The 14,624-nt window shown below is 43.0% G+C and overlaps 1 protein-coding gene across 5 annotated transcripts in view; it reads right to left on the bottom strand.

Annotated features, from left to right (window-relative positions):
- Positions 1-14,624, bottom strand: part of LOC119169563 (cell adhesion molecule Dscam1-like) — a 491,221-nt gene that overhangs the window by 246,782 nt on the left and 229,815 nt on the right. For all 5 annotated transcript variants that reach the window (XR_012886621.1, XM_075876196.1, XM_075876190.1 and 2 more), the window contains exon 3: positions 1,377-1,538. Coding sequence is in view for 4 of the 5 variants with exons in the window: in XM_075876196.1 (XP_075732311.1) it covers positions 1,377-1,538 (162 nt within the window). In the remaining variant the exon portion in view is untranslated. The remainder of the gene's footprint in view (positions 1-1,376; positions 1,539-14,624) is intronic.

Genomic DNA, 14,624 nt, shown 5'->3' on the forward strand with positions numbered 1-14,624 from the left:
TATTGAACGTTGTTTAATGTCAGCCCTGTGTGTTTTACCTTCGTAAGGCCTAATTGATATGCGGAGTTCGACGTTTCGAAACCACCATGTGATTATGAGAGACACCGCAGTGGAGGACGCCAGAAATTTCGACCACTCGGGATTCTTTAGAGTGCACCCAAATTTGAGTAGATGGGTCTACAGCGATTTCGCCTCCATCGAAAATGCAGCCACCGTAGTTCGTCAGTCCTAGTCTGCATCGCTGATCTAACATTCATTACCACAAGTTATTTCAATTCCTCATTATCGTTGCCACTGACAAACGGCACTTGTCAGGAAATTTGCATTGATTACTTGCGAATGTTCATATTTGTAACTACCATCTGTACTGCCAGTTTTCCATTGTTGAGTTGTTCTAGTAAAATCTCAACTCAACCTGTGCCTTAGTTTGCAACTACAGCAGCCACGCAAAACGATCATAAGGCATGTGTCCTAAATTATATGTACGTCCCGCCTGGTGCAAGCAAGTGTTTATTTAGGACCACTATTGCTGCAGCGCATGTGAAACCAGACACACAGACTGATGAACACGAGTTCTAGAATTTAGAAAGTCGGTCAAAAAGTAGCTCTACGGTTGCTTCGCTTGCTATACAGCCCAGTCACTACGTAACTAAAATGTAGATTCCCATGGGCAGCTCAATTGAATGCATTCCAATTATTTTATTAATATACCCGCATAGCTCACTAAATAATAATAATAATAATAATAATAATAATAATAATAATAATAATAATAATAATAATAATAATAATAATAATAATAATAATAATAATAATAATAATAATAATAATAATATAGAGAGTTGATAATAAAATTGTTAAAAATATTAAATATATACTCGCATAAGTACAGCGTCTTGATGATAAGCTCCAAGCATTGATTCGATTTCCAGCATCACGGTAGAATTTCTATCAGGGTGGAAGCCAAGAGCGCACGTGCACTACTAAGGCCCAAGCTCTGTGCATGTCTGCAGTCTTGTGACACTTCGTCATGTAAATACGCTATTTTTTTTCTTATTCTTTAACGATACACACTCGTATTTTCTCAACTGTTGGTATTACTCTTTTCATGTTTATATTGTGCCCACTCCCTCTTTAACCACGTCTTGGTCTCGAGGGTACACTAGTAAATGAAAAGATAATATCTAGGTATTGGTAAAGAACCAAACGTAGAATCACACCAGAGTCCCCCGCAGCATTATTACTGATAACCATGTAGCTGTCCAAACCCGTAAAACCCTGGAAGTTGATTAATACTTGAACATTGTAAAGCGCCGTAATTGTAATCAGTCATCTTGAATGGTCATCATTGCAGGGCCATTTCGCTCAGCACTTACCTTCAGCGAGGGTCGAGTGAATGAGCAGACCGTCGTCCCTGAGCCAGGCGGTGATGGCCAACACATCTTTTGCGAACGACGGCAGGTGGCATCGGAACAGTGCTGCGTTTCCCCGTGTCACGAACTCGTCGTAAGCACGGACTTCGAATGGTTGCGACAAAACTGCAATGAAGAAGGGTAAGCACCAGTTAGCTCTCTTCAATAATACATATGTTAGAACACGTTTCTCACAAGTACTCGTGCCATGCTTCATATCCAGCTGCGCTTACAAAGCGTAAATATTGTGGTCCCACCATCATCCTCGATAACATCCCTGGGTATACGCACGTCGACTAAATATTAGTGTTAACCACATATACTTAATTGCCAAGTATTCTTGTGCTTTGCTCCTACCTCAATGGAAATAAATTTACAGAAGGCTGGTTCACTCAAAATTGGACCATCTTTGACGCAGAATGCGTTGTAAAATGAACACTATTTTTTGGCATTTACGATACTCTCTACCCGACTCAAATAAATTGGTTCAAGCCGTCGAGCGTATAAAATTTCTACTCACTAGAGGAAACTGTGAATATTTCATAAGGAAGTGTTCTGGCTTTTAACGGCTCGAACTGATGCGATTCTAGTCTGTGATTGGTAAGAAACAGCCTACTCGTATCAGCGGCTACTCTATGGTGGGTGGGTAGCCCGGTGACGCTTCACACGCAGTTTAGCGCATTGGCTTAAGACATACGCGCAGCTCCACCACGTCGCTTACAGATTCTGATGTGTGTTACCTCCCCTTATCTAATAATTTTCGTTCCTTCTTTCCTTCTCTTTTTCCTTATCTTCTTTTTTTCATTCATGCTTGCTTCTTTTTTATTTTGTTCTTCATTTTATCTTTTTTTTTTGCCTGTGCTAGTATTACACCCACTACCCGTCCATCGCCTATACGATTTTAAGTTAGAATTGGCGATCAGGCGCGAATTGAAAGTCGTCATTTTTTGTACGACCTCTCAAAGCTGCAGCCAAATACTACATTGTTTGATACACGAAATCGAGAAACATGGAAAAGAAAACGTCGAAAATAAACTACTCCGGAGATAAGTTTACCTACATAGTTACTACGTTACTTAATAAATATGTAAAAGCTGCCATAGATTTCTTACTCTGGGCTGCATTTCCGATGAAGGCGGAAATGTTGTAGGCCCGTGTACTCAGATTTGGGTGCACGTTAAAGAACCCCAGGTGGTCAAAATTTCCGGAGCCCTCCACTACGGCGTCTCTCATAATCAAATGGTGGTTTTGGGACGTTAAACCCCACAAATCAATCATCAAGATTTCTTACTCTGTACACAGACCCAATTGTGTGATATACTTCTTTGCAGTTGCTATATTGTTATTACGTTGCTATTTAGTGGGGAGGGGGGGGGGGGCGATTTGAACTTGATTTGTCGTGTTTGTTTTTTTAGTTTATATTACTGTTTGCCATTGCTGTCGTGCTAAAAGGCGGCTGTGGACCTTTGTCTAGCTTCCTCTTTTGAGAGCATCTTTTACCTGCAGCTGGCCTTATTAAACTATTGATGTGAGGTAAACATTATTATTATTGTTTTATTATTATTATTATTATTAATATTATTATTAATATTATTATTATTATTATTATTATTATTATTATTATTATATTATTATTATTATTATTATTATTATTATTATTATTATTATTATTATTATTATTATTATTATTATTATTATTATTATTATTATTATTATTATTATTATTATTATTATTATTATTATTATTATTATAAAACAAACCCCTAGCCTACCTGATGTTTTTTTTTTCAGCACGAATGTGTCTCTGCTTTTTGGCAAAGCTTTTCAGTGAGCTCTGCTAAAGATATATCAGCTTCGCCTATATCTTATGATGTTGCTGCAGTGACTACAGCATGCGAGATCAGGCAGCAGCGTGCTGTGCACTGTTTTATGCTACCTTCATCATTTCTGGGACTACAACTCGCTGACCATAGCGTTAAGCGCCAGTCATGCGCATTCATTACCGACAGAAGCTACTTCAAGATGGCCATACGAAAATTCTTCAAGAACACTCTCACTGCGTCTTGTTTTTTTCTTCTTTTTACTTTCGCGTTACAACAGCTGTTATCTGAAAGCAGATCCAGTTATTTATTTGGTTGCTAAAATAAATTAGCGTTTCTTATGTAGCAATGTCAGATGTGTAGATGTTAGATCTTGGTGAAAATTTAGAAATTTCACGTATAAGGTTTCACTTCACATGCAACGAGTAACCCACTTGATATGCTGAAATAGATAGAGTTGAATATTTGTCTCGGACGTTTGATCATGATGCACAGATGCAGATTTGTGAAATTTTTGTGTAATTCTTTTTTTTGTGTGTGCAAATGTGAAAAAAATGGTGCCCTTATACAAAATCATGGCTCGTATAGTTACACATGATTTCTCTCTAAAAAAGCTAGTTTAGTCACCTTTATAAAACCAGTATGCGTTTTACAACTCTTTCAATACAACTCTTTCAATACATAAATAGTTCTTCGACCCTAAATAACGTGTTTACCGGCCGAGAGCGTTTGTAGAGCCAGAAGAAGTGTTTGTGCTGGTGTGTGCGATCTATATTTCAGTGTGACATTGCCAACGTAGACGCAAACACTCAATATAATATCAGCACCACGCACATATACGCAGGATAAACATAAATACTAACAAAACTTTAACAACGTACCAATGGCAGGATTTTAACTATGGACATGTAGTCCCACAGCCTGAAACTCTACGTGCTACCGCATGGACACCCACTATATTAGATCAGTCATAATATAACGCCTTTAGAACTCTCCCATGTCCACCCCGGCACGTAAAATACACTTTTCGTGTTTTACCAAAGCCCTTGGCATCTCGTCGAGCTCACGTTATTTGATTACTCACCGACAATGATAACTGACACCGGTAAATTGTCGCTGTAATTCTCTTTATTGACGATATAGTCTTGCTTGGGGACCTTCGACGCAAACATTTTGGTCTGTCTGTCTGTCTGCCCATTTGTATGTTTGTCTATCCTTAACGGTACCAGGTTTTTCAATTGGCATCAGCGGATATCCCAAACGGCCAACCCCATCTGCAGCGCCCACCAATATTTCTCAAGACCTAGCGTTCATACCAGTGCGATTGTCAATTAAAAAGCAATTATTGCGCGTATCTGAGGCACCATGACAACACGTATATATTCTGTATGTGCGTCTTTTACTAGAGAAGGCATACATAAGTTATTCTAAGGACCGTCGCGTTTATCACGCGCCGCTAATCACTCAACGCTTGCACGAAAAAGGAAAGTGTTTCCAACGCTTTGCTAAGACGACACGGTGGTGGCACCGACTCGTCGCCTTGCTTTCTACACCTTATCACCTCTGAGATGGGCACGCACCCGTCTCAGAGCAGCGCGTTTCGTTTTCCAAGAGAACTGCCAGATAGCGCTCATGTCTCACGTGTGACGTGATTTGGTGTGCTTGTTCGCCTCCGCGGCACGCTCGAGGCACTGTAACGCAGCGCCTCCAGAATACCATTCACCGATTTTCCTTCGCAGAACATCAAATAGACGTTTTGTTCAATCTCTCCAGACGCAAGACTATCGTCTTTCGACAACATTTGCAGATTACCATGCAGTTATGGGGCCGTTTTTTTTCTCTTTTTTTCTATTCTACGATATATAAGAAAATCTCACATTGATAAGTGGTCTAGTAAAAGCAAGTTTGAAAGAGTCACTGTTTCCACACGCGAAAGGATGTTTCTAAGTCAAACGCTTCTACACTTTGCAAAGGAACATATACATAGCCGGACATGTGTTGTTGTAAACCTCAGAAGTCAATCAGAAAGCCACAACTGCCGAATGCACACAAGCACGAGATACGCAGTATTGGCAATCACTACGAGAAGATTACACCCTAACGTGCACTGCACATTCTTATTTACCCAAGGGAGAGAGAGAATCATTTCACCGAAGAAAAGTTTTCATGCGTAAAGTGCGTTCAAGCTTCGTATATGCATGACACCACCCAACCACCGTTCCCCGCGCGGGACCACTAGAACGGAGATACGAAGTTGTCACGCACAATTTTATGGCATATTAGCATCGGATCAAACAGATATCAAAGAAAAACAAAACACATAGATGCCGGGACCGAGCTTGTATAAAAATCATTGGTGATATAGGGCCACGAGGAACTATCCTAAAAGATGTCTCTGCGACAATTCCTTTTTCCAACGAGGAGTCCCTCGATCGCAGCTGTATAATCAAGCCATTTATTTCTATAGCTATGCCGCATGGCAGCGTCTGCTCTCCTTTTTTTTTTGTACCCTTCACTGCCTCCACAGTCTGAACCAGAGCCGTTCAGGGCCTGAGCCTGCCAGCCAGGCTATACGCGCCACTCGAATATCGGCTTCGCCGGCGGGAGGAGAAGGCCGCCATCGCGGACGTTCTTGAGACGTGTCAACCCGGAGAAACTGTGCGGAGCCTTTTGACGCCGTTCGATAAGAATGGTGCCGAGCGCCGCAGCGGCTTTCGTAGCGCTTGATAGATGACACAATCGCGCCGGTACTTAGGGGAAAAAATGAAGGAGGGGGTGAAATGCAGTCATGGGAAATGCAGGAATGAGAGGAGGCAGAGAGTGGGGAGAGAGTCTAGGCTATACGTGCGCCCAAGACGCCACGACGATGACGAGAGGGTTCAGGGGGGAGGAGGGGTGCTTGATGGACTCCGCGAGCCTACGGCGCTTTATTTCCATGAGAATTACTCGTTTGTACACGCATTCTTCGTCGTTTATTCGCCCGGCGGGAGTTTTATGTATCTAATCATCGAAGAAGAGCACCGTAATGCGAGCTGGCTGACGATGCAACGCTCGTCATCCCCACAATCGTGCCGCACTGTGTTGTAATGTATGCACGCGATTTTAGTTCCGACGAGAAGACAATCGAAGTATGTCCGCTTGAATTTGTATCTTTGCGGTTCCCTCAATAATTGAGTTGAGGATGATACGCGGTGAGATTCGATGCATGCGGCAGGCTGAACTTTTTCCGTTGTCGGTGATTGGGTTGTCATTAATATTCGTGGTGAGAAACAGAGCAGTTCTGTTTGCTTAGCTTCGCTTTTCCGGCACGACAAATAGGATCTGGCCGGTATGTACTTACACAATTTCGAGACCGGTGTGGAAGCAAACACAGCTCCTTATTGAAACACGTGGAATCATGGTAATTACTTACACCACACATGGTTGATGACGGTTCGTTAACGAATATTATTCTGTGGCTGTAATATCAAGCTTGTTGGTTACGCTGTCTCGGGTTGTATATCGTCAGAGATAATGACGTGTACGATTGCTTGCGTTTCCACGTTTAGGTGCTATAACCCTCTCGATGTTTCTGGTATCGTATACGTGAGTCCTTACGTGAAGACGATGCAGGACGTAGGTTTCCAGTTATTAAGCTGCTTTTCAGCTCAAGCTATTGTTTGAATGAAAGTACTCAAGAAGTTTAGCTTGCTGAGCACTATCGAGGAATCGCTTGAATTTTAACATTAATTGTAATAAATATTATTGTTGTTCTTTTTCAACATGTTACATATTAAAATGTTGCATGTCAAGGGATGATAGGGCGAAAGGGAGATTAACAACCTGAAAATGGCCTAGCAGCCAAGCACTGTTGAACAGGGTTTCGAATATATATAAAAATATAAAAATAAACAGAAAGCGGAAGCACCAAGAAAAACAAAAAGAACATGACACATTGCTGTCAGCAACAGTTCATGATACGCATGAAACAATTTAAACAAATGTACGTTTTTATTAATAAACAGATAACAAAAACAATCATTATTCCAAAAAGTAATATATATAAACGACGCAAGAGTACTAGTACCTATGTCAAACAGGCAATTTAGATCGCGATAAGCGCCCATCTACACGGGCACTTTTAATCGCGATCAGCCCGATCGAGATCAATGCGATCGTGATCGGCGCATGAAGATTTAACTGTCAGATTGCGATTTCACAGACGTGACGCTTTGCTTCTTTGTCGCCTTTGGTCGGGGGGTTGCCTTGACAAAAGCATATACAACCCTCATTGGATTGATCGACAATGCGGAATGTGACGTCTGCGGCACCGAAGAAGTCATCGACCATCTGCTATGCCATTACCCTCGATTTGCTTCTGAAAGACAAAAGCTTTCTGGCGCATTGCGACAATCGGACGATCGGCCACTCTCTATGCAGATGCTACTGGAGCACCGTTCTCGTCTTTCGTCGGCTTAAAAGGCAGTCAAAGCCGTCTTGTGCTTTTTGAGGACCACAGGCCTATGTGAACACCTTTAACTTTTGTGTAGTGCCGCCGCTGCTTACGCGTCAGCCCATTGACTGAAAATTCCTTTTTTTGTCTCTTTCTCATCTCTTTCCTCTCTTTCTCTCATCTCTATACTGCCCCTTTCCATTCCCACAGCGTAGGTTAGCAAGCCGAGCATGTGCCTGGTTAACCTCCCTGCCTTTTTCTTGTTGTTCTTGTCCTCTTTGCTCCAGAATTGATCTAGAATAGGTTCGACCATGCAGCAACGACCATCCTTGATCACGATGAAGGAATCCAATTCGAATCAGCTCTAACCATGGTGAAAATTGTCCGGGTTACATTTGTACAGGGTATTTCTTCTTAGTCAATCCGGCAATGATGTCATACCAACATGCCCGTTTTCAGGCCTCTTTCTGAAAATATGAGCTTAGCTACAAAGCACTTTAGGAACTGATGATACCTCCCGTGGTGGTCTAGTGGTAATATTGCTCGACTGCTCAGCAGTCGGTCACGGGATCGATTACCGGCCTTGGCGGCCACATTTTCGATTGAGGCGAATTCGCTTGATTTCCGTGTGCTTAAATATAGGTGCACATTAAAGGACCCCAGGTAGTCGATGTATTTCCTGACCCCTTCGCTGTGGTGTATCCCATAATCATAAGGTGGTTTTGCGACGTTAAACCCAAGCATATATTATTACGAATCGACGTTCTGCAAGTGAGTAACTATGCATAGCTGTGAACTAAAAATTACGTAGGTGACAGCCAACAGAAAACGACAAGGGCAAACACTCACGATGATGTAATACAATCTGATTATGGAGGTTTCTGTATTTTTAGTTTAAATTATTTGCTGTCCTTATAAATAACATCGTTGACTTAACGCGTTATTTGGTTAGTAGTTTTTAAGTGCTTGTCTGATTTCCCAGGGAAGCAAATGTAGCAGCCCATCAGCTTTTTAAAAGCTGATTACTAGGCTCCACTGAATTTCGCTGACTGAATCCGAACATCATCGTTATATTCTGTGAAGCAGTGTAGAATGGCCATAAAAAACAAAGGAGGGAAACTTTGTTTATAGGTATTCCTGGGATTTCTTTCGTCCTTCTCTTCAACTCTTTCTCCTCTCCTCCCTTTCTGACACTTGCAACGCTCACTTCTGTTTCACGTGCCTACTTTCACACTGCTGCTGTTTTGATACCAGCCCTACCCTGCCTATACATATTGCATGTCAATAACTTCGAATAACTTGATATGTTTCCGTGTGATTCGAGTGGAAATGTATTAAAAAGCATAACAAATTATCTAATGTGCAAGAGTTCCGCAAGAAAAAAACAAATCAATTATTGCGATAGCATACAGAACAATTCTGTAGGTACATAACAAGTTAGTGAACGGAATTTTTCAGCATCAACGAAAATCTAAGGTTCGAGGTATTTATATATTCAATGCATTGCCCTGTACATTACCGAGAGGATATGCCGTGCATGACAAAAGCATGCGCGTAGACACAGCGGCAGTCCAGTCGGAAGCAAGAAAAAAGGATTGTTATCTCTCCTTTATCTTTTCAAAACAAATAATTTATCTGTTCTCTTTTTCTATTGTTTTCTTTGGGGACGGAAGAACTCCAAACAACTTCGGACTCACCTAGCTCTCGTCCACACTGAAATGTTTTAGGCGTTTTCATAATATATTGACCGCACGGGTGGGCGAGTTCTTTTCATTATAGAAGGGGCGCTATATCCACTGAAACCATCGCACACTAAGTAAAAAATGCTTTCTTATTAGTGTGCGCGCTTTACCAAAGCGTATTCTTTCTCATTGAGCGAACGCTTATTCCCCCCCCCTACCCTCCCACACCTCATGTGCTGGCCCACCCGCGGCTTGAAGCCAGCGCTTAATTGCTTTCATTGTTGGCAGGTTTTATCTTCTCCCGTCCAAGAGAGACGAGGGACAACAAGGTTTCTAATAAGTGGTTTAATTACGCACGCCGTGGCTGGGTAGTGATGAGTGTCGTCTCCACTCTCCTATTTTTTATTTGCTTTCTTATGCTTCTTTTCAATTTTACGAAGAAGTGTCCTCTCTTTCTCTCCTTCTATTTTTTTATCGAAGTTTGCTGGTTTCGTATCCTTAGGGTGAAATGTAATTTGTAACTCTAGCCAAAATGAAGTTTCTGACCCTGTGGTAGCGTGCGCGCTGCTACAGAGTTGGAGAGAGCCCACCTCTGAGCAGTGCAGGTACGTATACTGAAAAACAGGGGCTCTAACCTAGCACAGCGATATTCACAGAATGCAGTTCTTCGGCAAACACATTAGCCGAGAGCAGATAAACGCAAGCCCAGCCCGATGTCTCAGATGTTATTAGAGAAGCCGGTCAAGCCAATAACGCACAGATCTCTCTAATAAATAGCCTTTCATAGTTCTTGCATTTCATATAACCCGCTAGTATTTTTTGCGAATTTCCACTTTCTCGTGGCTTCAACACGTGCGCACTATTTTTTTCGCAAAATAAATAGACTATTTCAAACACGGATCTATAAAAATAAGTTTTTTTTTTGAGCAGCAGAAGCCTTTGGTGGCAATTTTTAGACCATGTTCACAAACATTTCATGCAATGACACTGAAAGGCAGTCAACTTTTCCAAGCCAAACTCTATAAACACTTTACTCACTTTTTAAAAAAAAAGTTTTATGAGACGCTAACATACACTGTAGTTATTTTATTCTTTCCCGAGCTTATCATGTCAATCTCATTGTAGAGTCGATAAAATCTCAGTAGTGTTTGTAACGAACTCCTGCTTCATTCGCTTTGACTTAATTGTATACGCTGTACTTGCTCTTTGAGAAATTAGCAATAAGTGCACCGTATAATACTCGGTGAAGTTCAACGTCCCAAAACTATGCTATGAATACGAGAGACGGTGCAGTGTATGCTTTCAGAAATTTCAGCCTCCTCTGTTTCTTTGACGTGCACCTAAAGTGCACTGAATACTATAGTTGTAATGTGTGAAGGCTAGCACATTCTCTGGTAAACAAATCACAAATCACTTAAGCGAATCGTAGAGCCAGAGCGATGTGGACTGGGGGCGGCAGTGGTGAGTCTAAAGTCCGAGTGAGCACTCCGCTAGTAGTGAGTAGAGTTCGTGTGTGTGTGTGTGTGTGTGTGTGTGTGTGTGTGTGTGTGTGTGTGTGTGTGTGTGTGTGTGTGTGTGTGTGTGTGTGTGTGTGTGTGTGTGTGTGTGTGTGTGTGTGTGTGTGTGTGTGTGTGTGTGTGTGTGTGTGTGTGTGTGTTTACGTGCATGCTTGTATGCGTATTTAAAGAAGACACCTAATAAACTCTGTAAGAAAATGCGTGCGGTCTTCGTTTAGTTATGTAAGGCATCAATTGCAACATTTTGACAATGAACAAACAGCCCAAACAAGTGATTGATCAAGCACAACATAAACTTTTCTTCTCGAAGCGCCGTTGGCTTTTTCTCTCTGTGTGCAACTCCAGCTAGCAGCAGTAGGCGATTCGTTCTTTTTAGCCGAGATAGCGCTTAACGCATGAAATCGTCAAAGTAAAACTACTAATAACAAAAATAACAACTGTGACATCCACTAATGGCTTTTATAACGATAACCGCAGAACACGCCATCAAAGGATCACGCTTATTCTCTGCATTGCGCAAAAGTGCTTGGAATGCACTCACACGAAATGAGGAATCGCATTACACTCAGACCTTTCTTTTGCGAGCCTCGAACACGAACCTCAATAACGGCCTCCGTAGCATTAGGCGAGGTTTGGCCTTCTCCACACAGCAACAGCCTCGAATGCAAGCGCGCACGGCAAGCCTGTTGTTCCTGACTGGCAAGATACTAAACGCGCCCTTGCGTCAGATGCTTCGTATCGGCACACCCTCTGCACCACGTTTGCTCAACGGAGCACGAGCGCGTACGCCAAGGCACGCGCATGGATACACAAACCTTGTTGCCACTTACCCTTGCCCTTCCCTGCTTTATATCGCTGCGCGCAGCATCAGCCGCTGCAATTGGACGCCGCCGGGATCGAGAATTCCTCTTCGGCTCACGTCGGGCGCGCAACACTAATGGGGCTGATTAAGAAACATGTCCCGACTCGGCTGATTAACGACCTTCGGATGCCGCCACGCCCAACGGAGCCCCGGGTTTCAATTTCATCGTCGCCTTCCTCCTCGCCTTCCCGACTGCTGGCACGTCGCGACGAACGCATCTCTCACGACGAAGTACGACGCGCGTACCCCGATGTGACTGGCAAGCTTCCAGTGTCACCGAAGGCGTCTGAATAGAATAAGAGGTATAAAAAGAATGAACAAACGAAGAAAAAAGGTTGATATGCACGTAAAGGAGCCATGATAAGCAGGGCAAATTAGGGAGAAGCGTTGATAGAGGGGACTGTAGAGGAAAAGAGAAAAGCAGTCTCATCGCACAGCAATGACATCTTGCTCCGCAAGAACTGAGGAATCGTTATCTCAACTGCACAAGTCGCGTCCCTCACGCGGCGAGCTGCAAGTGGCTTTCGCGTTGTGTAACACCAAGGGAACAGCAGAGAACGGAAGGAAAGAACCACCGGAGAAAGAGACGTACGCGGCTACCACTTCGAAAGCTCGGACGCGTACACACGCACAAACTGACACAAAGGTCTGCACAAAGATTAATATAGGAAGCAAAGACGTCCCAGCATTGGTCGAGCGGCACTGAGCGCCGCTTCGGTTTTGCCGACTCTTGGCAAGCCGTATACGCGGCGCATCGTTTCGCGTACAACCCTCAATCGTGTCCACGCCGACGCGCACTCGTGAAAGCAATGAGGGGTGGAAGGGAGAGACGTCCGGCGTATTCGGGCGGGAGGGCATTGTTTTGGCCGATAATTAGGGTGGCTGACAAATGTATTCCGCTGCGGCGGCATGGCACTCGAAGGCATCTCTCTCGACGCCGCTGCCGTACGCAGCATCGCGTCACGAATGGAAAATGGCAAACGCAAGAACTTCGCTGCCGTGTTTTTCGTTATTTCTTTTGTGCCTTGCGTTATCTTAGAGATTCAGAGGCATTTCGCGCGGTCCGTGTGCTTCTGAGGGCAAAATGCATTTCGACGAAGGCGCACTGAGCATAGCTTAAAATGTTCTGACACGACGACTGAAGCGATGGCGAAATGAAATACAAATGAGAAGCTCCCTAATTGAACTGAAAAGTTGTTTTCAGGGCTGGTTTCAATGACATGGAATTAAGAGGAGTAATGAGTGTAGAAATGTACTGGGAGCGCTTGTATGCTCAGGGCTAAGAGTTTCTTGCACTGTTGCGTTCGTAGATAACTTTCACGTGGCTGCCAAAATCTAGTCAGGCTCCCTTTCACGCTAACGTCATGTTAAAGATTTCAACACTACGGCGATACATTTACGAGGCATAGCCTGCTTTAATTTCATAGAAAATGCTGTACCAGCGTTGCGTAAGCGGACGCATTGCTCAACGCCACAACTGGAGTGCACTCTGTGCACGCTCTTCGCCAGCCGTGTAATTACTTTACCATCTAGACAATCCTAATTGACGCGCATTCTAAACGTAGTGTTTCTTTTCCTGGAACGCGTCGTAGCGTGTGCTAGCAAGAAACTGATTGCGTCACGGATACGCTTCGTTGTTAAGATTTGCTTGTCAGAGCACGCGATATGGTTCAGTTGGTTCGTAACAGCTTTATTGTTGGTAATACCTTTAATGATATGGTTCAATAGTGAATATAAATTACTTGCTTGGCGTCTCAAAATGTTCTATAAGAATCGCTGCTGGGAAATTCGGTTGATGCTTGGAAGTTAAAACACACAAAGAAAACACACTCAGAAATTTGCTTACGTCGTGGTCCAGCAAGCAGAAAAAGATCTCCGTACACGGTTGCGCACAAAGAAAACAGGGACAGCACAGACACGGACGAGCGCAACCGTGTCTCTCCATGTTCCTCCTTGCACACGTACGTGTTTCTCCTGCTCCTGATTTCTGAAAACCACGACGTAAGCAAATTTCTGAGTAAAGGTTAAGTGCTCGTACGTTAGCAAGATAACCCTTCGTTGTAAAGTAATGCTTGAAAGAAGAAAAAAAAGTTATATACCTATTTGTACTTTAACGTGAAATCGTTATCGCACTAGACGAAGGTGAATGAATCCTGATCATATTGCGGGTAATTTTCCATAAGAACCACAGGGAGAGAGCAGAAAAACAAGTGTAGAGCATAAGCAGTGTGAGGACAAGTTATACGTGTGTGATCGACTCGTCGGTTATGCGCGGATCAATATAGTTCATTTATTTTTCTGTAATTGTCATAAGCAAATTATACGCAGCGGATGATTATAAAAGTTTGCCCCTGATGTTTCAACCGCCAGAACTTGCTGCTCACTCCGAGCTGATAAGGTAACGTACCAGAGCATGTAGCGAATTAAACTGCGGTAAATGAATAAAAAGTGTATCCTCAAGTATTTCCCCTCGATGTGTAGATTTCTTAACTACCGGAACATTGAAACGCGTGCATGCTAGTTGTCTTTTCACAAGATTGTATCCAACTATCAAAATTCAATTGTCGTAAAATTTTTTTCATGGGGTACAGCGATGCTAAAGCTTATACTTGTTTCCACGTATCGAAGAAAGGCGAGAGGAGAAGCGAGATACCTTCGCATTAAGTTCTATCCAATTTCCGTCCGTAGATGGAAATACATAATCTAGAGGCAAGAGACAGAAATCCTTTTTATAGAGATAGAAAAAAAGTATGAACCAGTGAGGAAGACAAGCGAGAGTGGCGACGGCACGCAAGCTCTGTTCTGTTAGCGCTCACACGTTTCAATTTCAGCAGTCACCCTCCTCCTCCTATCTCTCTTTCCAACGCCTTAAAAAGTTGCCCGATATAGCGAGAGAGCT

Source organism: Rhipicephalus microplus, chromosome 2, assembly GCF_043290135.1.
Source record: "Rhipicephalus microplus isolate Deutch F79 chromosome 2, USDA_Rmic, whole genome shotgun sequence".
Classification (NCBI taxonomy): domain Eukaryota; kingdom Metazoa; phylum Arthropoda; class Arachnida; order Ixodida; family Ixodidae; genus Rhipicephalus; species Rhipicephalus microplus.